Source organism: Mucor mucedo (genome assembly GCF_025094135.1).
Source record: "Mucor mucedo strain NRRL 3635 chromosome Unknown EV154scaffold_10, whole genome shotgun sequence".
Lineage (NCBI taxonomy): Eukaryota > Fungi > Mucoromycota > Mucoromycetes > Mucorales > Mucoraceae > Mucor > Mucor mucedo.
In genome coordinates, this window is record NW_026252294.1 from 291872 (window position 1) to 315752 (window position 23881).

At 36.4% G+C, this 23881-nt stretch overlaps 5 protein-coding genes across 5 annotated transcripts; 2 read left to right on the forward strand and 3 right to left on the reverse strand.

The window, feature by feature from the left end:
- Nucleotides 1–1851: 1851 nt before the first annotated feature.
- EV154DRAFT_599149 (uncharacterized protein) lies at nucleotides 1852–3241 on the reverse strand (the record flags this gene model as incomplete). The annotated part of the gene is made up of 3 exons (XM_051607094.1): nucleotides 2998–3241; nucleotides 2359–2921; nucleotides 1852–2299 (listed from the first exon to the last, which is right to left on the reverse strand). Exons 2-3 carry the CDS (start codon nucleotides 2901–2903, stop codon nucleotides 1852–1854), a joined length of 993 nt encoding a protein of 330 aa, XP_051461966.1. The 5' UTR covers nucleotides 2904–2921; nucleotides 2998–3241.
- Nucleotides 3242–13500: 10259 nt separating this feature from the next.
- On the reverse strand, nucleotides 13501–15148 carry EV154DRAFT_495294 (uncharacterized protein). Its single transcript, XM_051600017.1, has 4 exons — nucleotides 14422–15148; nucleotides 14137–14363; nucleotides 13962–14081; nucleotides 13501–13897 (listed from the first exon to the last, which is right to left on the reverse strand). Exons 1-4 carry the CDS (start codon nucleotides 15089–15091, stop codon nucleotides 13649–13651), a joined length of 1266 nt encoding a protein of 421 aa, XP_051461967.1. The 5' UTR covers nucleotides 15092–15148; the 3' UTR covers nucleotides 13501–13648.
- Nucleotides 15149–15578: 430 nt separating this feature from the next.
- On the reverse strand, nucleotides 15579–17436 carry EV154DRAFT_495295 (uncharacterized protein). Its single transcript, XM_051600018.1, has one exon. The coding sequence runs from the start codon at nucleotides 17352–17354 to the stop codon at nucleotides 15663–15665; it is 1692 nt and encodes a 563-aa protein (XP_051461968.1). The 5' UTR covers nucleotides 17355–17436; the 3' UTR covers nucleotides 15579–15662.
- Nucleotides 17437–19204: 1768 nt separating this feature from the next.
- EV154DRAFT_495296 (uncharacterized protein) lies at nucleotides 19205–21187 on the forward strand. The gene is made up of 2 exons (XM_051600019.1): nucleotides 19205–21036; nucleotides 21090–21187. Exon 1 carries the CDS (start codon nucleotides 19217–19219, stop codon nucleotides 21014–21016), a length of 1800 nt encoding a protein of 599 aa, XP_051461969.1. The 5' UTR covers nucleotides 19205–19216; the 3' UTR covers nucleotides 21017–21036; nucleotides 21090–21187.
- A 1105-nt stretch (nucleotides 21188–22292) lies between these two features.
- On the forward strand, nucleotides 22293–23816 carry EV154DRAFT_495298 (uncharacterized protein; the record flags this gene model as incomplete). The annotated part of the gene is made up of 1 exon (XM_051600020.1): nucleotides 22293–23816. A coding segment is annotated over one exon (1524 nt), but the record flags the coding sequence as incomplete, so codon positions are not given.
- Between the last annotated feature and the right edge of the window lie 65 nt (nucleotides 23817–23881).

Here is a 23881-nt window from a genome sequence, read left to right on the forward strand (position 1 = left end):
TTTTTTTTCAACGTTTGTCTTTTTAAAGAGTCACCTGGGTTTCAAATATACAATCCCTATCATCAGAGAAGGCACTTTCTCCAAATGGTTTACAAAATAGGTCATAGGCATCAAACTGTCAAAATTATGTATAAACACATCAAAATGAAGTTTCCCCTAGACTAGACAGTGCTGTATCAAGCAAAAGGGGAAAATGAGGGCCCTTACCTTAACAGACTTTATTGAGCTAACTAGGGATAATGGACCGTTGTCTGAAGGGGAGGCTCACTTTTTTCTTCTGCTCCCCTTAAAAGTTGCTCTGCTTAAAACGCAATTAACCAATGTGTAAGGTTTCACTCTGGCGTCAATAATCCAAGAATTAAGGAGAGTAAAGAGGAAGAGGGGGAACTATAAAAGCTTATAAACAAAATTAATTGAGCTAAAGTAGGAAATACGGAAGTACTTCATTTTAAAAAAACAAAAACACAAATCGCTCCCTAATGGCTATTGTCTTATTTAAACTGAAGAATATAGCTGATTTATAAATTCAGTTTTAGGGATACGCAACAAACCCTTCCATCTAAATTTACAAATTCACTTTGTTCTCTCAGTATATACAATTATTGTAAATGTGCTCCATGATATAAAAAGATTTGGGAAAGCAGTTTTCTTGGAAACCCCAAACCAAGCGATAAAATATGAAAATTTAACCAACGGTTAGACTTATGAAAACTACTGCGCTAAATCGAAATTACTTGTGTGATAAAATGCCATCAGTGTTCATGGGTCATTTGATAAGAGCGAGCATTCTGGGACTTATGATTAGTTTTCGGGTTAATACAGAAAAAAAAAGACCATTAGCTGATTAAAGGGCTCGAGGGTTCATAATAGGCATTGTTTTTTTCTTGCTTTTGGTTTTGAAGATAGATGATTTGCTAAGTTTTTTTTGTATATGCTTGGAATAATGTTTGTATTTTTTTTAACAAGGAGCAAGATTAATGATAACCACGTTTATTCAAGGGGAAACCCTCAGATTTAAGACTTTTACTATGCTAGATTATAGTGAAAAAGATCCACAAAAAACGATTTCATATTCCCATTAGAAATGGTATACCGAATATTGACCTTCTAGACTTTCTTGGTCTTTTTTTCCACTTAGCACGCTGTTTTGAATTGAATTTTGCATATAGTAAATCGTCGTCCCCGTAAGTCCTTTCAAGCTAAAAAAAATGCTCATAATTATCGAAAATATCATATTGGATTATAAGTTTTGAATTTATGATTTTTTTTTTTCGAAAGACCTAAAATTGATCAAACCATAAAGGGTATAGGGAAATCCAGTATTAAATGTAGTGACTACTTTTAATGCACCACATTACAAGGTGTGTACAGTTGGTATTATAGAATCCCTTATACATGCTGGTTTATCTGGCAGAGATATTATGTTGAAATGCTAAAAACTCAATCTGACTATTATTGCTTCTATCTAAATAAATCAATTTATTTTGTCGGTGTATATATTTGTATGTGTTACAAAACGAACTGCAACAAGACTATGTGTTTATATAAATTCAAAGGCTTAGGTCCCTCACAAACAACAAGATTATTTCTTTAAAAATCCTGATTTAGAACTTCAGATCATGCAACGGTTACTGTAAAAGATGCATACTTGTTTGTCAAGTGTAATTGGCAGTAGAACATAATAGCTGTTGTTGATCAGTTATTCATTATCTTTGTAATGAATAAAATACGATCCCAAATATAGAATGTCTTATAGAGATTTGTATATGCTGCTGATGCTTCAATAGCATCAAAAAGGTTCAGTTCGTCTAACATAGTAATCAAGGGAGTTTTAAAAGATAAAAAAAAGGTTTATTGTGACTCTTGGTCGATAATTTCTTTCAAGATAATGCTTCGCATGCAGTACCGAAGTCTTGCAGGGGCGACACTTGCGGCATTAGGATGCTTCCATTGTCCGTCATGACTTATTTGACTGAAGGCCATGAACAACGTAATCATCGACTTGTGTCGTTCATGACCTGGTGGGTTTGGAAGACAGACCAAAAAAAGAAAAAACTCCTGAATCTTGCGCCAGATCGTACCCGAGTTACCCACCACCTCGAGCTTGATACAATTCAGAAATTGTCGAGCGGAATCCTCCATCTCTCTTGTAAGGCAAACCCTACCAAAGTCCGAGAACGTCACGTTTCGTCCATCAACAGCCCGGATTATCATGACTACAAGCCTGGCCCAAGTATCTGCATACTTTTTACAGGATTCGTCACTGAGGCAGCTCAGACCTGTAGTCTGAATGTCCATGCTATAATTTATAATCTGTTAAGTAAGAATATTTTTGTACACTCAAATGAAATTGCTTACGCTGTTGTTTCCATCACCTTTAACCGATAAAAGTCGTAGTCTTGGGTGGGGTCGGCCAAAATGGTTTGTATCTTGGCAAAATACAAACGAGTCCAGTCAAATATCTTGTCATAAATGACTTCGTCATTGTTGCCTTTGACGTGGACCCAGTCATACAACTTCACCCGGTTCTCTCTACTGTTTTCACCCGTCAATTTTTCGACGAGAGAGAACCAGTTAACCTCTTGGTAGAACCGAGAAAAGATTCTGTTATCATCAGCCCCATTTTCGATGCAGACTTCGTTCCTGAGATAATCTGCCACCGCTCTGTCTTCCAAGACTTCGTTCCTGAAATGAACTGCCACCGCACTGTCTTCCAAAAATTCGTTCCTGGAATGAACTGCCACTGAACTGTCTTCCAAATATTCGTTCCTGAAATGAACTGCCACCGAACTGTCTTCCAAAAATTTGGCCACAAGTCGTTCCCCTTCTTCAGTGATTGTCGATACAACATTGGGGCCTTGGCACAGCTTTTCAACACCAATGTTTACTTTTTTTGATTGCATACTAAATGTGGAGAAACTCTGTTTAACACAAAAAAAAAAATAGATAAAAAACAGGTAAATAAGATTAATAGTGCTTGTAGGCTTTTATTCTTACTATTCGTTTTAAAACTGAATGACCTTGTACATTATGGTAAAAGGCAGGGTATTTATAGTTATTGGGATCTGTGGTTTAAACGGTTATCTAATTGTTAGTGAAGGTACCATTGGGTGGTATAATACATGTCCGATGGTGCCTTAAATTTAAGCAGTCATTGCCTTTATGATTGGATTAATTCTGTGGTATTTGACAGAATATTACATAGAAAAGTAATGAGATAAAAGTAAATTTTTATTAGGGGTAAAAATAGACTAAAAGAACTCTGCTGCTATGAAATAATTGATCCTTTTTATATTGCACAACTCCCCTGAGTTTTAATGATGAGTCAACCTTTCTGGTTTTGGAATAGATCTATACTTTGTTTCCCGCCTTGGGTTAAATGGATACTACTCGTTAGAATTGTTTCCAGATAACGTTGTCCCATATCAGTGGATCGGGAGCATGAGTATTCTAATAAATCTTTAGTATTACGAGACACTTATTTATCAGATCATGCAACGGTTACTGTAAAAGATGCATACTTGTTTGTCAAGTGTAATTGGCAGTAGAACATACACATAGTTAAAAGATTAATTTCGTGCAGTCAATTATGTCTCAGTTTTGGTATCGGTTGGGTCAATACCAACCAAACAATTGACATTAATCCGACAAAGTGATTTCTGTCGGGTGGAACAATACCATGCAAAGATTGACAATCGAATTTGCTTAACTTGAATATAGTGGGGGGATGGGTTGACTTTAAATCTTGTAGTAACACATTTTGTGATGTAAGCTGCAAGCAACTATTTAAAGTTATGCAAACATCACGTTCTCCGATGACAATTGTTATTTTTTTTTGTGGAACTTCAAACTTTGTACATTATGCAATTCATCAAATAAACAAACGATGCAAATCGTGGCTAAACAAATAACTTAATTACTGAATGATCTCATGTATCTGAAACTAAAAGCTTAATCTATTATTACTTTTGAGGTCTTTATAAACATTTGTATTTAACGCTTCGGGAATTGTCAGGGTTGATCCTACACTACTCGCACAAAAACACACAAAAACACACACATACACACACATATACACACATATACACACATACACAAAAGGGTAAGGTTTCATAAACGTTACTCGTTGCATATAGCAAATTATTCGATGTATAAGGGAATATTATGAGGAAAGTATATTCTATTTTATTTTATTTTATTATAGAAATAGTAGAAAAACAGCGCTATGTATCTTTTTGTCTAAGTATTTCCCGTATCAGACCTCACAGTAGAGTAAACCAGCGCAATTCGCTACGGCCAAGCATTAGAATTAATTACGCAGAGCAGTCGCGTTGTTCCTGTATTTTTACAGCTTGCATAACCTTTTGAAAAAAATTAGATACGGGTATGCTTAATAAGATATTGTTTTTGTGTACCTACTGTTAAACTGACTTAATGGTCCGGGAATAGAGGTGGTTAAGCTGATATAAAAAACATTTAAAGTGCACCTAAGAAATACGTCCAAATGATAGCCTATAATAGATATGCATGTTTGGATTTCAAAGAACTAAAATAAAGCAATATATGGTTAAAAAATTTGGCATGACAAGTATGGGAGTAAAGCATTACATTTTAGAAAGTTTGAACAAAAAGAAAGAAAAGATATTAAAAAAGCCGAAATAATTGTTTCCTTCTTTTATATTTTCTTCTACACCGGAGGCAACTGATGCTTCGTAATATGCATGAGTGGAATAATACTTAAAAGACTTGATAGTATGTTTGTCAATAAAAATCACGTTAAACCCTAAAAATTGAAAGTCCATTTATACTAGTCAGGTACCAAAGGTCATACACAGTTTCGGTCCCAATTGGAATATCACAAAAAAACATAATATTGAATGAGAGCTCATCTGTGTATATATGATTATTTCACGTTTTTCATCCAGAAATTACTTATTCTAAATATGACTAGACCTACCAACCCCTCTTCAAGATATTCTTCTTTGCCTAACAGAGCAACTAGAAGTCGTAGTAGCTCCGTCTCGTCGGTGACAGACAATATTCAACAAGAAGATATGGTATCTATTGCTCCCATGAATACGTCGCAATTAAGCAGCAGAGATGATTCAGCAACTGTTGGTGCCTTTGTAAAATGTTTTCAGATAACAGGAATTAAAAATGATCTGAACAGTATAAAAAATGAGGTCAAGGAAGCCATCGTTACCGGAGAAATTTTGAGGGCACGACTTGACATGGTGGAAGATAAAATTGACAAAATATTGTCTATTCTTTCCGGTGAAGCTGCTGTTTCTTCAGCTACCCCCGCATTGACTAATGGAAATGTACCTCCTTTCCAAATAGGGGGTGCACTTTACAATAGTTTGTCGGTATGTCACCAAGAATAGAGAACCGTTCATATATCTAATCTACCTTGTAATTATAGGCCTGGATTAAAACGTCCATTGCTAACCAGAAGGTTGGTAATCTGGAGTGGAACCTATCTAAGGCATTTATGACGGTAGAGAACACCCGTATAACTAAAAATATTATCGATTTTGTTGGTGCTCAAATCACATTGTCAACCAAAAAGAACTGGACGGAATCCATTACCTACAACGATCTTCAAAACAAGATCAGAAATGTCTTTCGCCGTAAGCAGGATAACGAAAAGCAATCTCCCGCAGCAAAGCTTTTAAAAAATAAGAAAAGTACAAGAAAGGGAAGAAGAATTTCTGTAAGTTACGAATATGCAAGGCGTTTCCAAGGTTAATATTTAATATAATTGTAGAAATGCAAGCACAGAAAAAACGTGATGGTCAACGAGGAGTATGGCAAAAAAATGAGAGATGCTTATGGTGATGACATAGAGAAGCTCTTGATAGAGCAACTCCAAAGTGACGAGGAAAGCACGGATTCGGAAATAGGGATGACCGAAAAAAACTCACGCTTGCGGGTTATGGTGCCCCATTGGCGCACAAATGAGGTATACAATATGAGTGTATTCCTATTAATAGAATACATACTAAATCAATTCGTCTTTAGGCTCGTCGCGCCTTTCAACATTTCGATGAGTATGATCTCATTTTGAGAAAAAACGCCCAAAAAGAAAAGGAGACAAAGGATACGGGACGTTTCAAGCATGTGGTGATCAAGCCCGAATTTCTAAATCAGGCACCCGACTGGGCCCGAGTTCCTGAATTGTAAATAAACAATTTTTTTCTTCTTTTTTAATCTGCTCCCCCTTTTCCAACAACAATTTTTTACATATTCATAGTGGTTTATTGAAATTAAAAAAGGGCATAGGTGAATTAGCTTAAACATATATTTTTTTTTCTTGAGGAATTATTACAATGCAGCCGTTTTGAATTCGTGGATTACTAGAATTGTCAGAACTACATGCAACCGTGATTGCGTTGTGTATTCTATGTACAGGTAAAATCGAATGAACATTTGTATTTTCATAGCCTTTGCATATTTCCATAGTTTCATTTTCTAAAATGTTGTTACCAGGGTTGACGGGGATAAACCACCGTACGAAAGCGAATGTGTGGGGGGTAACACTGCCGTTAACATTTACGACGTGTTGAAAGAAATATTGTATCTCGCCGTAAAAGCAGGCAACGGACTCCGACGAATGATTGTTTTTAAAGAATGTTTGAATATACGCACCTTTCATCGATCTTGCCATACGGCTTTTGTACATAATATCAGATTGAAATTGTTTGGATATTCTGGCGTCGGCACCAACATAAATTGAAGGAATGTTATTGGAAAGTGAATTACCATGGTTGTTGCATAGATTTGTCGTGGTTAAATGAAAGAGATTGGTGAATGAACGATTTGGGTAGCATAGAGTGTAATATTCAATAAGAAGCATATGGTGTGAAGGATCGAGCGGAGTGGATTTAATTTCATCAAAGTTAGTAGGGATAATATTCGGATGAGAGTATAGCATTTCTGATCCGGTCACCACACCTCCCGAATTGGTATATTCATAGGAAGACAATTTGTAAAAATTAATGCGATCTTGAGGACTGGAGCTTGTGTATAAGGATTGGTTGATAGCGCTGGTGTTGTGGAGAATGTGGGCTTGATCTTTAGAAATGATATTGGTGCTTGTTAATTGTTTAATGAGAGACGAGATATGAATGCTTTCCAAAAAATTTGTCATGTACGAAGTTTGAATTGATCGAAGGTTTCTATTCTCTGTCGACTGCTTTAGGACACCATTCATTCTTTCGAGAGAGAAACAAGAAGTGTTGAATGTACTGCCATAGTATTCAATATTTTCTGACAGGTGGAGGACGTAATGATAGTTAGGTTTGATTGCCTCAGGGCCGAAAAGTACCACATAGTCTTTGCAAAAACAGCGGAAGAGTTCTCGTGCTTCGAATGCCTGGGCTGTAGTAATCGCGGGTTGTACAACAATTCTACAAGCTTGCACAAATTGTAACCAGTTTGCATAATGCTTTTTATGAAATCCATCAACTAATCTATCAGAAACAATCATGTACTTTAAGACATATTCGGAATAGTGCAAGGTCCAGATTTCGAATTCGATGCCCTTCATATAAGAAAAACCTCCTTTTATTTTGGCATGTATAGAGCTGCAACCGTTGGGCGTGATGATACTTGAAGCGAGTGCGGCCATACTGGAACATTTTTACACAAGGTTAGTAATGACATTTGCGTATATATAGTGTCATAAATTTATAATACCTCTGATAGTGTTGTGGTTTAAAAAATCCAAATTCTTCATACTTTGACATAATTGATTTTGCAAGACCCAGCCAAATGCAATGTAAATGATCCTGGGTGGTAGCTTTTACAAGATCAAGGTACCTCAAACTCCTTAAAACGCTATATCTCATACCGTGGGCCCTGTCTTGGCGATGTCTTTCGGCGTTATTATGGCTATTTAACCACTTGTCGGATTGAATGTCATTCAGCTTCTTATTGGCGTTTGCAGGATAATGCACAGCATCAAAGCCGGAATAATCCAAATTAGATGTGTCAGGAAAAACTTTAAACGATCTATCACATCGGAAACATGATCGCGTAGAAGAAAATCCAGTAAATCCGCTCAATTTTCGTTGCATGGGTAAATCGCACAAGATTTGATACAAACAGGCTCTGACAGTAGCACCGTAATCTTGGCCATGTTTTCCAGAGTTGAATGTAGACATTTGAACACCAAAATACAAGGAGCGAAGTTGGTTTGTAACAATGGATAATAGGCGTTGTGTTTGACAAGTGTTGGGTTCATGCGGTCCTTCGATTAATGCAAGCAGTATCGTGTTTTCTTTCTTTATGCGTTCCTCGACTGGTAAATTATTTACTTGCAGATAAAAAGCGACGCAAGAAGCGGAGGTAGTATCATATGGTTGGAATCCATCTATGTTTAACTGGGTTGTAAGTATATCTCGTCTTTACCTTTTTTTTTTTTTTTTTTTTTTTTTTTTTTGTATTCTAACCTGCATTCAATGTCAAACATAAAGATCTACTGCTGTTTACAAAAGGGTCGCCACTGGGAGAAAGAATGCTTCTCCACATTTTTCCCTGGGAGCAATGGTACATCATATCAGTTGGGTTTACAGCCTCTTCAAAACTACGCCATTCTTCACACTTCTCCTCGAATCCTTCTCTCAGATACAACTTTTGGATCGAACTTATAAGACAATGGTATACAAACTTTTTGATTGGAGTATCGGAACCGTTTTGAAATAATGGGGTTTGACAAGGTACTTTTTTGAGGATATTGATAAATGTACATATTTGTGGAGGCCCAGGCTGTGTTAACCCGTTGCTTGTAGCATAAAGATAAACTGAATAGCATTTAGGACAAGTTGCGTAGACAGTCATATCTTTGGTAAGATCGATAAATCCAGTTTGAAGCTTGATCGTGGGTAACGATTTTGGAAACTCAAAATTGCTGAATAGCATACGGAACAGATCAAGTAATTTGTGTGTAGCGATGATAGTCAAGAAGTCCATTTGGAATATAAGTACAAAACAACAAATAAACAAGTAAGTGGGATCTTGTGGTATTCTGGGATGATTATTTTGTTGGACTACGATTGTTTCAATAAAGTTGCAAATATTTATTCCGAAATTCAAGCCTACCTTTTTTTATGATAAATTTTTCACCTTGATCATCCAAATCATCTAGCATTTTGAGAACTTCATCGGTCCAATATATCTCACTGCTGCTTTCGACAATAACCTGATTTTCATTATCATCATTTGCATCAATGCTATAGGATTGATCAAAGATAAAGCCTTCTTCATAATCGCGCTCATCATCTTGAAACATTACTCAGCATCATGTTATAAATCATTTTTTTGTATGCATACCTGAAGAGCATTCATCCTGAAAATGGTTATCAACTTGAGTCGAACTGATATTAACATGTGCAAACTCTGCTTCAATAACAGATACGTTCAAACGTGAAAATTCTAAGCTGGTGTCTACTACGGCGTCATCTATTAAAATTTCTGTTAGTATAGATTACAGTTTGTTGTAGGTAAATATCTGATGAGGGTTACACACTTTCTTCTAGTTCATCCAAACTTCTTTTGGAAGCTGCCGCCTTTTGGCATGACTCCTCGTACATTTTTTTTTCGGCATGTCGTGTAGCAGTATTGATTGGAACTGAGCAACCGCCACACTTGTTGCAATGGCAAATCTTGGTCCTTTTTTTTGTAGAAGACATTATGATAGATGATGGAATTTGTACCCGGTTTTTTTACTTTATATACAGGGCAACAAAGACGTGCCCAATATACCAATAGAAAATTTACTGACACATGGTCACACTAAGTCGGATTAGTTGTCAATGCAACTGTTTGAAAGGCTGAGAGTGGTACACAACTCCCATCGCACCTCTTTTTTTTTCATGTATGATGAAACGACAGAAGAAATAATGTCACACGACATTTTTGATGCATCATAACGACGTTTTCGCTTTAAAAATTACTTTCTATGTCCAATCGTATTAGGCATTATTTGTACATTTTATTTAGCTCAAGCAGATATGCTTTATTGTGCAACCTGAAAAATAATCATAGGATACTATTACATATAACATATTCTTTTTATGCTTTAATGCTAATCTTGAAGCAATAAAAACTACTTTTACAGATAAAAAAATGGAGTGTAAATGTATGCTCTATAAAATACACAATATCCATCAGGTATAAAATAATTCAACCAAAGTTTTTTTGTTTGTATTTTTTGTGAGAAACTTTATCTTGGTTTTTTTTTATTATTGCACGTTCTACTTATTGTTCTGTGAGTATATCAAGCTCTGATGAATTGAGCAATGTTCAGATTTTATCTTTAATGATAACTGATATCAAAAATCTTTGGAACATTTCATAAATATTCAACAATGTCGCATCTTTTGGGAAACACATGACATACATTGCTGCATTAATTACGTACTCAAGCAACATAAACCCACCATTTGTTTTTCAGGAGCTGATATAATTGGCTTTGGACGGTGAGTCAAATAAACTTGTCGGTATTGTTCTTTTTAAACAAAAACGATGCTATTCCGGCATATTGGTTATATCACGAATTTGCGTTTTTAACACTGTGATAATAGCTGTTGTTGATCAGTTATTCATTATCTTTGAAATGAATAAAATACGATCCCAAATATAGAATGTCTTATAGAGATTTGTATATACTGCTGATGCTTCAATAGCATCAAAAAGGTTCAGTTCGTCTAACATAGTAATCAAGGGAGTTTTAAAAGATAAAAAAAAAAGGTTTATTGCGATTCTTGGTCGATGATTTCTTTTAAGACAATGCTTCGCATGCAGTACCGAAGTCTTGCAGGGGCGGCACTTGCAGCATTTGGTTGCTTCCATTGTCCGTCATGACTTATTTGACTAAAGGCCATGAACAACGTGATCATCGACTTGTGTCGTTCATGACCTGGTGGGTTTGGAAGACGGACCAAAAAAAGAAAAAACTCCTGAATCTTACGCCAGATCGTACCCGAGTTACCCACCACCTCGAGCTTGACACAATTCAAAAAATTTCGAGCAGAATCCTCCATTTCTCTTATAAGGCAAACCCTACCAAAGTCCGAGAATGTCTCGTTTCGACCATCAACAGCCCGGATTATCATGACTACAAGCCTGGCCCAAGTGTCTGCATACTTTTTACAGGATTCGTCACTGAGGCAGCTCAGACCTTTAGTCTGAATGTCCATGCTATAATTCATAATCTGTTAAGTAAGAATATTTTTGTACACTTAAATGAAATTGCTTACGCTGTTGATTCCATCACCCTTGTCCGATAATAGTAGTGGTCTTGGGTAGAGTCAGCCAAAATGGTTTGTATATTGGCAAAATACGAACGAGTCCAGTCAATTATCTTGTCATAAATGACTTCGTCATTGTTGCCTTTGACGTGGACCCAATCATACAACTCCACCCGGTTCTCTCAGTCATTGTCGATACTACAGTGGGGCCTTGGTACAGCTATTCAAAACCAATGTATACTTTTTTTGCTTGCATACTAAAGACGGACTGTACCCAGCTCGCCTTATAATTGTCGGTAGCTGATCCGCGATGGAAAAGGCTAAAATGCTTGATCATTGTACTTTCAGTTCCACTGTAGTACGCTGTCATGGTATTTTCGTTATCCGGACAGATACCGCAAACGAAACCATTCGTATGAGGTAAACAACCAATGATGGGCACAGGCTTGTTATTGGGAGCATAGTACAAGCCCATGTCACGGAAGGTTCTTGCCCCAAGCTCATGCAAGTAATCTTCCAAGTCATAAAACGTACCCTCCCCCAAGTAGATTTTCCACCAATCTTTTTGGACATTATGGGTTTTCGTTAAGTGACCATTTAGATTGGATGGCTCAACGGCAAAGGAACAACTAAGACAGATAAGAGCACCTGACAAGCGGTGAATGACCACTTCATGGGAACTGAGACTTGTATTGTACTCTATATCAATGAAAAAAGATTATAAATACTTCAATGATAAGTTGGATTTATATTTTACCTACCCGTTTCACAAAGAGGACTACCCGACTTTTCGCTACCTTCATCATTATCCCCATCATAGGCAGGGATCGAGTCGAGTCCTACCAACAAGTCGGCGACATTCATACCATCGATCAGATTAGAATTCAAGTTTGCTTCGGTCTGAATTTCCTCTACCGAAACATCGACTGGACGGGTTTGGCTATTGTCGTGTTCCTGACTTAAAGTCGATGGTGGTTGACTGTCTGTAATGAAGTTAGTTTCAAAGTAACACAATCCATCAAACATGGTCATACCATAATTAACACATTGTCTAACATGACGTTGGATTGAAACAGGTACATTTGTAAAATAGTCACAGATACAATGGAATTGACCATCATCACTTCTCATTACAGACTTTTTAACTCCTACAAGTTTTAAACACTTTAGTTCTCAAACTTGGATATTTCTAAAATCACTATACAATTACCACTTTTTGACGAAACCTTCGCGTACTTTTGATGAAGGGCACGATTGTGTTTAGTGGGCTTTTTGGAATCACCAAACTCTTGAGGAGGATCACACTTATCATAGGAAAACAAGGCTATTTAAATGTTAAACAGCTAGTAAATGTAACACTGTTGATCAGTACTATTAACAAGTATGACTTACCTTCAATAATAATAATAATAATTGGAAGGAGACCTGGTTAACAAGGGAAAGGATACAAATATATTTTTTGTGCAAATTTAGGAAGTTTTTTTTTTTTGTGGCTCGTTAATTTTTTAGATCAAACCCGGAAATTTCAAACGCCTTTCTTAAGGATAGTGATAAGTTGGGACTCCAATGAAACGATTTTTTAGAGCAGACTTATCAAGAAAATGTATTATAAAAAAATGAAACCAACTAAAAGAACATAAGTAACTAAAGAAACATAATATGAATTATTCACGCATTACCACTACTGGTTGGGCTTTCAGAATAAAAAAAGAATAAACGCCTTGACTTGAAGTGAAAAATAAGGTAAAAATAAAGAGAAAGAAAAAAAAGATAATGAAGGGAAAAGCCTTCTAGGAAGATCTCATCACCATCGTTTTATAAGAAAAATTGAGCAGGACATTTGGGGAACTATCCCGACGACAAACAAAATAAAAGACCAAGAAGAGCAAATTAGGAACCGTCACAAATCAATAGCCAAAGTGCACGCAGTCACAGCGTAAGACCTGTGATTTGGCTATCCTTTAGACCTGGAAACAAGAATATACAATCAAAAACAATGTAATAATTACAAATAAACGTATATTGAACGATTTATTCTTGTTTTGACAATTTTATCATCACTCTTTTACCTTTGAGCTCGTTTGATCTTAATATTACGCAGAAATATTAAGGTGAAGTCCAACGAGAAGCAAAAAATTTAACTATAACACACACATACATGTTGGCTGTAATAAATTTGTATCTAGTTCAATAAGATAAGTTATATTGACCTCTTGGTATTTATTAATGTATCATAATCCGAAATTATGACTGCGCGTACCCTGGTTGTCCCTAATAAAAGTAACTGTCCTTAAGAAGAGACCCTCCGCCTGATTTCAGATCAAATTTTAAAATTATTTGAGTGGTGTAGTTGCACGCGCCCAAAAACAACTGTAAGAAAAGGGGTTTTGTATACCTTAGAGCATCAGCAGCGGTGCACTAAAAGCAGGCATTTTGATATAACAAATATGACGCTTAAAGTTTACCTGGTCATCGGTTTTCTCAAACTCTTTCACTTGATCCTCACTCAACCACAGCTCTCCGTATCCCTCGAGACCTGCAATTGTCTCCAACTCGGCATTCTGCGCAAGAGACTTTGTTCCTTTAAGGCGGAAGTTTCCATCCAACATCACGTACTGCTTGTCGGTAATCTCTTTTGAATCAATCTGGTAAATAAAAAAAAAGTATGTCAATTTGGAAAAAGTCTTTTGGTTTCAGTTTTTTAAATACCTCAGGACAAGCAGGACATGATGTGGAAACTGTTCCCCTGGATACTTCCTGTTCAGCTAGCTCTATCATCTTGCTGTACAAAAGAATAGCGCTGGCGCATTTTTCCGCTGATAAACATTGCTATAAATGATTATTAGAGATTTCATTATTTTTAACAAATTAATATATCGTGTACCTTATCAACAGCAACGCCTTGTTGAAGAAGCTCACTATAGAAGTTAGCGATCTTCTCTGCAGAGCCAGCAAAATTGATTCTGAGCTTTACGAAGAAATCACAAAGACTAAAATGGACTGCCCCATTTGGCTTCGTGGGTGAAACAGGAAACATGCCAGCTTCAACTAGGGCAACTGGCAAGGATTTGCAGTTACCGCAATAAACAAATGGTTGGTTTTTCTGGACCTCTGGATGTTAAATTTGTTTAGTACTCAATAAACACTTATGTACAAGCATTGACTTTACCCGTGCAGAAAAACAAGTCAACCAACGCAGTTTTTTGCATATTAGCAGCGCAAAAACAATCAATTGAGTCACCCAAACCACAATCCTTCATACTAGGGATCGAGCCGTTGCTATCCAAGAAGGCAAGGTATGCTTGGACAAAAAGAGGCATGATGTTTTTCCACCGGAGGTGAGTTCTGATCTTTTTGGTTTTGTAGTTGCTAAATGGGGCTTTATCATTTTTGTTGGTCTCGATAACCGTTTGATCAGCCTCGATCTCAACAGCTGTTTGCTCAATTTCGGGCAACAGATTGGCGATATTCCAACTAGGGTCCAGATTCACCTCGCATTCGTCATCGATCCAGACACCATAATCTTCTTGCCCCTCCTCAAAATGATCATCTGAGGGGTTTCCAAAATTTACTTCAAGTTCGTCAGGGGTCGCTTGGGCAGTTACTTCTGATGAGGCGATCTTAACACGCTTACATGAGTTATAACGATCCTGAGCTTCTTGTGAAAAACCTGGCTCGGACGAACCGGTTCTTGACTCTTTCAAACCGAACAACGACTTAGGCGAAGACAAAAATTTGGTGACATTGGCTCTACTAGCAAAAACTAAATGGCCATCGCTAATTGCTTCGACTGGTTTAGTTGATCTTCTTTTACCATTTATTTTTAAAGTTCTTCCCATTTTTATTTAATTTAAAATAGTGATAGAACAATACTTTAGAATAGTAAGAGAACAATATAGAGTTTATTGATAGTGAGCCGGGGTAGTTTTGGTGCCTAAAAACAAAACATGTCACTATTCCGAAAGTTTTTAAAACATTAAAAGCTCGATTAAAAGCTTTTAAAATTAGGGGGAATGCAAATTTAGGTACCTAAATTGTGTGGAGTTTTGACACCTAAATGGTCCCCCCCCCTTTTTATTTTAGATCAATGAGGTGGAAAAGTAGTCACTAGAGACGCCGGAGAATAAAAGTTGAAAATCTGCTTTTCCAGCGTAATGTGGCGTGTTATTGCATCTTGACGCACTGTGCAGATATGCGGGCAGTAACACACACCCCAGCCAATTATATTGTGCTTAAAAAGGTATATCCTGATTAAAGTTTTAATAACTACAGACAAGAAAAGTTATGAAGTTAACTCAGAATTTTGAGTATAATCAGTCTTTAATAAAAATGAATACAAAGGGCGTATTTTATTGAAATATTTGGAAACAATCGAAGACTATGGATGTTAGAAAATCATCTAGATCTTCTTTAATGGGCTACTGCTGATTTAAGCAAGAGCCTCCGGATGGATTTAACGGTAATTTTAATAAAGACTACATCCGGGTTCATTTCTAGGAGTAGATAAAATTGTGGTTCTGCTGTTTCCACAAGCACTTGTTTTGCTTTATATCTTGTATAATAATATTTTGTCGTACCTTTCTTTGCATATGTAATTGAAACCAAAGAAGATGCGCATAATGTTTTTGGCACAACATAATCACCATTATACCGTGCAAATTGACCCATCGTTTCAAAGTAGACATGAGGTGGAAAGGCATACGATATATAGAGAGTGTGGAAATCAGTCGATGGCATATTAATATCTGCCCAAAAGTATTTGGGACGTCTAACCAAGCGATATCCTTTAAAACGGACCTTGCTCAACTTTGTAAACTGAGCTGATAACATTTCGAGAGATTGTCCAGAAAACTGACAATTATTAAACGTTATACTTTGGATGTTACTTGTATACAATGAATCAGTCCTGTCGAACTTTTTGAATTTGAGTCTTTGGAATACCAGAGCGTGTATATTTTCCTGGTGGGAGCTAAAAACAGTACCCAAAATTTCTTGGGTAACTTCTTCTCCTGAGTTACCAAGTTCAAATTGCTGGACATTCGGACCCAGGTTTGACAGAATATGTCTTGCATTAGAATATTCGTGATGGAATTCATAGTTTATCATTGTCCTGGAGACACGCTGTGTTTTGCTGATAGTGATGGCATCTTCATCTACATAATTCTTGTTATTAACAGACACGTGCAATTTTTGTCGACAATTTTTGATTATATAGTCTGATATGCCGATGGCATTTCCACTGAAGTGTATGTGATAACTTGAAAGCGATGCGAGCACCATAAAGAAATTATCAGTAATTACCGGGTTTATACTAAGTTTATTTTGAAAGCACGTAATGTGCAGTCTTCTAAGTCCTGTAAAATTGTTATTGAATACGCATACTTGATTGTCGGTCTGGAAAACATAGTCATGGAAGGTAAGGATCTTTATGCTGGGATAGACCCCATTCAAAATTGTTTTGTCGTCTTCTTGGTCTGTATTGAACCTTGTGCCCGTAAAATCTACACTGAGTTCTTCTAGCTGAGGAGTGTATTGAAGCAGCATATCTAAATCAGACATAGTTTTTAAATAACCTTCAGTGATATTTAAAGATGTCAATGTGACAAGCTCATGCACAAAACTGGGACCGATATTCGTTGGCATTGACTGTTCAATCAAACGTACTGAGCGAAGTGAGTGCTTCAGATGCTGTGCACATTTTATATAAATGGAATACACCGTTTTCAGGTTAACTTGCTTATTTACACCATACAAATTCCAATCATCTGGCAAACAGCATATTTTCCAAACGTTTGCCGCCTTTAGTACCTTATAGAAATAGACCCAGTCTTTAGCCGTGACATATTCAATGTGATCGAATTTGACTACTTTAACATGGGGCGTATGCATCATCAAGCGATAAAGTCTGGTTTCAGCAATATTAGTGGTGTAATCCGCCTCTGCGCTAAAAGATTGAAACGTAAAAGAGGTAATCCACTGCCCTGGACGAAATGGAGAGTTTAGAATATCATAATATTCAGATTGAGCACAGCTTAGATCGATGGTAAGTGCTTCAAAGGTGACGGACTTATACATATTGTACCAATGCTTATTTACAGACATCACTGGACCGTTTTCAATTAAATCTTCAGTATATAAAAAAATGATTTTCCAAATTTCACGAGGTAAGTACTCGAAAACGCCCATATTTTTTTTTTAAAGAAAAAAAAAAGACTTGTGCTGATTTATAACTATTCGTTCCGATGTTTGTTTTGGATTTTTACCAATGACATGATCGTGCATGGACCCAAATAACTTTGTGCTGAGCTCATGCATGTAATAACCACTAAGCCACTGACTACTTTTTTTGTGATTTGATCAAACAGTTTACGTTTTCTAAGAATTAGACGAACTGAAAACCATTTTAATGTTTTGTATAAGTGTTCAGTTTGTCTTTTATAACTAATGAACAAAAAAGTTAATATCATCTGAATAAAGAACCAATACTTTGTTTGGCCGTTTTTTTTGAAAGATGAAACAAAGGACCAAGCCCGGAGGGTCAAGAAACCTTTAAAGCATCGGCCGAAAAATCGACAGTAATACAGGTATGTTTTGATTTACATCCCGCATTGTAGCCATAAGAGACATGCTAAATGTGTAATTTAATCTGTAGACTATATTACTAGTGCCAATGATAATTATAGGGTCTATTACGCCGCATGTTCAGTTTGTGCATAGCCAAGCAGAGCTACTATCTTTAATGGTAAATACCACTTACCATTCAACGAGCTGTTTGGGAAGGAGTCAAAGAAACAATTCACGTAGTACCAGTAATTTGTTAAACGTTTGGGTGGTATCACCATTTACATAAGTTTGAAAATTTGGGCGGGCACAGGACTTGACTTTTAAAAAAATGAACGGAATATGCAAAAACATCTTGGGGACCTTTTCAATTTAACAAAAGGTTTTTAATCACTACGCTGCAATCACTCATTATTTCCTGTTTAATTTTTCATCTTATATGAAAAAGACTGAAGCAAAGGATCTACTGCCAAAGAGGTCTTTACCGCGGTCAAAAAAAAAAGTTTCTGTATAAGCAACAGTGCGAGTGTTTTTTTTTGCTCTTTTCCCTTTATTTCCACCTCTCATTGTATACTTCTCTCAAAATGATCAGATTGTGCGGGTCTGTCCCACTTCCTGTTATATTTTTGGAAACTTAAGTATGTGTGTGTACTGGACACTGATGTCAGACCCCATCTTCCTAAACCACTGTGATGTACCCTTACTTTTACCCAATGTGGCGTGGAGCTTACTTCATCCCTAAAAAAGTGGAAGGCCGCGCGGGGTCTGTTCCTTGTTTGGGAATTTGGGGGTGGGGATGGGGGACTGGACCTTCCCTTTGAACCCTCACATCAACTGTACTCGTGATTTTTCCTAAGTAATGCATGGTTTGTTTTATAGGGTGTGATAGGAGGGGCCATTATTAAAACATTTCGGATCTTAGCTTGACTGCCTCGGCAGTTAAGCTTGGTTTATATTTTTCGAGAGACAAACCCACCCCACTATTATTTGTGTGTTACTTTCATGTTCATACTGATTCTTGAAACCCTTTTTGTGTTTCCAACGTATTGTGATGGTTGTCCTGTAAATGACATTTTTTTTTTTTTTTTTTTTTTTTTGGGAAACTAAGAGAAACACATCATTTACTTTAAATAAACACTCTATTTTACATCATGTATTGGTTTTACGCTTAATGAAACAGTAGTATTGTGAGGCAGCGTTTCAACAACCCGCACTTTTAGATGAGTCGATGTAGTCTGTTTAAAGATACTAAAACGGGCTTGGTAAGAACAGTCAAAAGTGTATGCACGATTGTGGTCCGTCGGCCCAAAAAACAAACAAACAAACAAACACAATACTGTATAATGTACTTGTCGAATCACTACAAAGTTATTATACCTTTTTCTTTTATTATCAAAATATCTATGAGCACTTTTGAATCTTTACCTCGTGAAATCTGGGACATCATTTTTTTCTATGTTGGAAACCATGCAAAGAAGGGTCAATGGATGGCTGTAAATAAGAATTGGTGCAATATGTATTTATCACTCGCCTACATTTCCCCGGTAATACATTTGAACGCTAAACGCTCCAAATTTTATGGCATTGTGTATTCTCCGTTTTTCCCAGGGCAGTTGACAACTTCCATTACGTTTCGCTTCTTCAAAGAGGATAAGAGGTATACTAAGAAGGTCAACCGAGGCAAACTTTATCGTTTAATGATGTGTACACCACATGTTGAAGAAGTCAAATTTAGTGTGATTGAAAACGTTAAAAAGAAAAGTTGGGACTATTTTTATAAAGTGCTCAAAGCGGCAAACACCTGGAAATTACGTCACTTACCAGACAATTGGATATTAGAATCTTTAGAGGATAAGGCTGATATGGCATTGATTTATTCGATTTATTTGGAATGTGCGCAACATCTAAAGCATTCAATTAATTCTCTCCGTTTGATGAAAGAAATGATGTCAACGAATATGGATCTCAATTTTTTAAATGTATTCACTGCATTGCGATCCTTAGATATCACTAAGGGTTTCCTTAAAAGCGTATACGACTTGGATCTTCTGCTTCAGCACGTCCCTCAGTTGGAAGAGCTCGAGGTTGATTTTGTAGACACAAGATTCGTTTCAGATCATGATAACGGTGGAATAATCCTGACTAGAGAGTATCCGAGTATAAAGACACTTGACTTTCATTCCTTTGTCTTTCAAACAGATCAGCAAGCATGCATATTCTACACCAATTTTACAGGCCTCAAAAAACTACACATTGAAGGTATTCAAAACGAGCTCACACTAAAACCAGAAACAGCAAAGAAATTTTTTACAATGCTTTCATTACTTTTGGATTACAATTTTGGCCTTCGTGGAAACTTTATTGGCAAGTCTGATTTTGTTAGCAAAAACTGTCTGCAATTAAATCATGCTTTGTTGTCCGGTCATAGTTATAGTTCCAACAAAAGCCCCGTCTGTGTCAAAAAATCAAAGCTCTTCCCTGACGGAACGATACAACATACGTTTTCGAATGATCGTGTTGCTACAAGGCGTATTTGGTTAAGCTTGGGATCGAATATACAGCAACTGGAACTTGCCCAAATAAACGATGCATGTATTCAAGACTTTCTGGAGGCCCTTTCCAGTAATCAGCACGGAAATCTACGCTCTATTGTTTTCGATGAGCTTAGAATTATGACCCCTATCAAAGCAGATTTGGTGTTTACAAGTTACATCCAAAGCATATCGTTCAATAACTGCAGATTTTCGAAACCAAATCTTCAGGTGTTACTGGCCTGTTTTTCCAACCTAGGGAATATTCATTTTAGCGATTGTGCACTTGATGGATATAACCATCGTCGTCAGATCGATATAATCATGCCAAAGACTAATGTTCACCAACTCCGCATATCGTCTCCGGCATCGTCAATTTTTTCTATATACAATCCTTTTGACATATATATGAGACCTTTGAAAATTTTACCCGAATCCACTTTGGTCTCACTCACTTTAGCAGATGAGGGTGCTAAGAAATACTATCACATAGAAAATGAAGGGATATTAGTAGCTGTGGAAACGACAGAACAACAATTTCTTCTGCTCACAGAAGAGGCCTTAGAGAATCCAAATTTTACTAACATTATAGATATCCATGTTAAATCGATTCGGGAGCTTGTATTGAAATTGTATGAGGATCAATCAAAAGATATTCATTTGGTTTTCTGAAATCCAAAAAGATTTTATAGGTATTTAATTATGCAACAAAAACAATATTCATTGTACTCATATATATTGAAAGATGTTTCTCAAAGGAATAAAAAAAAACTATTGTATGGTAATTGATGAACACTTGATCCAAAAGAAAGAGTCTCGAAAAATTTTCACTTGTGAGTTTCATGTCTTCTAGTTATGCACACATTAAATTGATGCATGATTTTTGGTTAAATAAATAATTAAAATACAATGCTGAAAATTTTTTTGGATGTTAGAGAATCATTTGAATATATTTTGATGAATTATCTTCATGCAATTTAAAAGAAATTTTTCGGATCGATATAGTATAGATATTCATACTTTTGGTATAATTTGCAATCTCCGAGGTGGCTTCTTTTCTCAAGTAACAAATTTTTTTGCGCTGTTGTTTCTACTACCAACGATATCCATTCATGTTTTGTAACACCCTCATCTGCTAGAGCGATTGAAATTGAAATTAAAGTGGGCGTATCTCTTATAAGCACTGGATATTCCCATTTTTTGAGCACATAATCGTCGAGATTATCAATTATCGGTCTGTAGCACGATATACAGAGCTGGTGAACACCAGTCTGACATAATTATATTGAACCTGTCATTGTATAAATATCCGTTAAAGCCACAGCATTCAAAATGAATTTTCTTTATAATTGTAAAGCAAGCTGATTACGGTTGAAAATCATGACTGTAAAATCCGCAACCATCAAACATTATATTTTGAGTATCTGTGTGTCTTTGAAAACAAACTGACCCACGTGTCTGGAATATTAAAATAGTTTTCAGCTCCCAAATCTTAGAAAATGGAAGCCATTACTTTAATCAGATATATATATATAAATAAACTAGTGACGTAGTGGTTCTTGTATGCACGATCAGGTTATCGGTAGAAATCCAAAGCAAACATTAAAACGTAAACAAATTCATCGTCAACTCATTATAAAGTTACATTAGCCCTTTTTTGAATCTTCTTCTTTTTAAATGACAAACATTTATGGTCGCTTTCGCGTATTTACCCCGTGAAATATGGGATATCATTTTTTTATATGCTGGAGAACATGTTAAAAAGCGTCGGATGATGTCTGTTAATAGGCATTGGTATACTATGCATTTGTCTGTCGTTTTCAAGGCACCATGTATCCGTTTGGGCTGTGATCGCTCTAAATACTATAGCATTATGAACTCTCCATTTCGTCCAGGGCAGTGGACTACTTCCATCACTTTTCCATATTTTGAAGCAGAGGACACCACCGATGTTACCCAAAGCAATCTTTATCGCCTAATGATGTATACTCCCCATGTTGAAGAAGTCAAATTCAATTATATTGAGGACGTCAAGGAGAAAGACTGGGCGTATTTCTATAAAGTGCTAAAAACGGCAGATGTTTGGAAATTACGCTATTTGCAAAATGATTGGGACTCGTGTCGTGTAGATTCACAAATTGATCTTCCTGTAGTGTATTCCATTTATCTAAAATGTGCCCAGCATCTAAAAAGTTCGCTTGCCTCAATGCGCTTAATTGAAAAATATATGCCAACGAATATTGGTGTCAGCTTTTTACATGAACTTGTCGCATTATCATCTTTGCATATCAATCGAGGTTTTTTGAAAAATGTAAACGATTTGGATATCATACTTCAATACACTCCTCAACTGGAAGAGCTCAATGTCGATTTTTCAATCACAAGATTCAATTATGATCATCCCAGCGACAGACCAATATTGAATGAAGTGTATCCCAATATGAAAATACTTACTTTTCATGACTACGTGTTTCAGACAGATAATCAAGTATGTATATTCCATAACAACTTTACTGGACTTCGAAAACTACAAATTACATGTGCCCAAAATGAACTCAGTCTAAAACCGGAAACAACTGAGAATTTTTTTATAATGCTCGCATCACTTTCAGCTTATCACATACGCTTCAAAGAAAATGCCATTGACATGTCGGATTTTATTAATGAAAACTGTCGACAAGACATGCATGCGTTTGTCCATGGTAAGAGTGGTGTAGATAGAGATGCCATCATTATCAGCAAAACAGAACGGATTCCCGAGGCAATGGTAAAATATGATTATTCTACTGCAAGACATATTCTGTCACGCTTGGGCCCGCATGTGCAGCAAATTCAGCTTGTTTTTTTAGAAAGTGGTTATACAAAACATCTTTTGGAGCGTCTTTTTAGTACCCAATACATAACCATTAATGCTCTTGTATGCCAAGGACTCGATTTGTATTGGCTTACCGAAGCAGATTTATTGTATACAAGCTACATCCAAAGTTTAACGTTTCATGATTGCAAATTCTCTGAAGAATCTCTCCAAGTGTTATCTGCTGGCTTTACACAGTTGGACACAGTCCACTTTAAAAGCTGCCGTTTTGGGTATTCTTGGATAAATATTACCATGCCATCGACGGATATTCATACTCTCTGTATATCGTATAACCTTCCCTTTTGTGTCACTTTTGTAAATAATTTGAATGAATTAAGATGGCGCAGTCTTTACAATGATATGATGGAAAACCCACACACTTTTCCTCTGGTTTCCATCAAATTGACAGATGAAGGCATCACAAGATACTATTATACTAGAGGCGAAGACAAACCCGTGGCTGTGGAAACATCAGAAACACAATTTCAATTGCTCGCAAAAATGGTCCCGAGAAAAGACTTTTTTAAAATTATAAATGTCTCCGTTAGGTCGATCCAGAAGCTTTCGTTAAAATTAAACAGCAACCGATCAAACGATATTGAAATGATATTCTAACATCCAAATAGCCTTAATTAAACACCATGAACTATATTAAATGTGTGAACAACTAGATGTGAAAC

Excerpts from the sequence above, each read along its gene's own strand:
- EV154DRAFT_495294 (XM_051600017.1), bottom strand. The coding sequence starts at position 15,091 with ATGGGAAGAACTTTAAAAATAAATGGTAAAAGAAGATCAACTAAACCA. Across the intron at positions 14,364-14,421 it reads TGACTTGTTTTTCTGCACGG|AGGTCCAGAAAAACCAACCA; the intron begins GTAAAGTCAATG and ends TTTAACATCCAG. Across the intron at positions 13,898-13,961 it reads CATGTCCTGCTTGTCCTGAG|ATTGATTCAAAAGAGATTAC; the intron begins GTATTTAAAAAA and ends TTTATTTACCAG.
- EV154DRAFT_495295 (XM_051600018.1), bottom strand. The coding sequence starts at position 17,354 with ATGTCTGTAAATAAGCATTGGTACAATATGTATAAGTCCGTCACCTTT.
- EV154DRAFT_495296 (XM_051600019.1), top strand. The coding sequence starts at position 19,217 with ATGAGCACTTTTGAATCTTTACCTCGTGAAATCTGGGACATCATTTTT.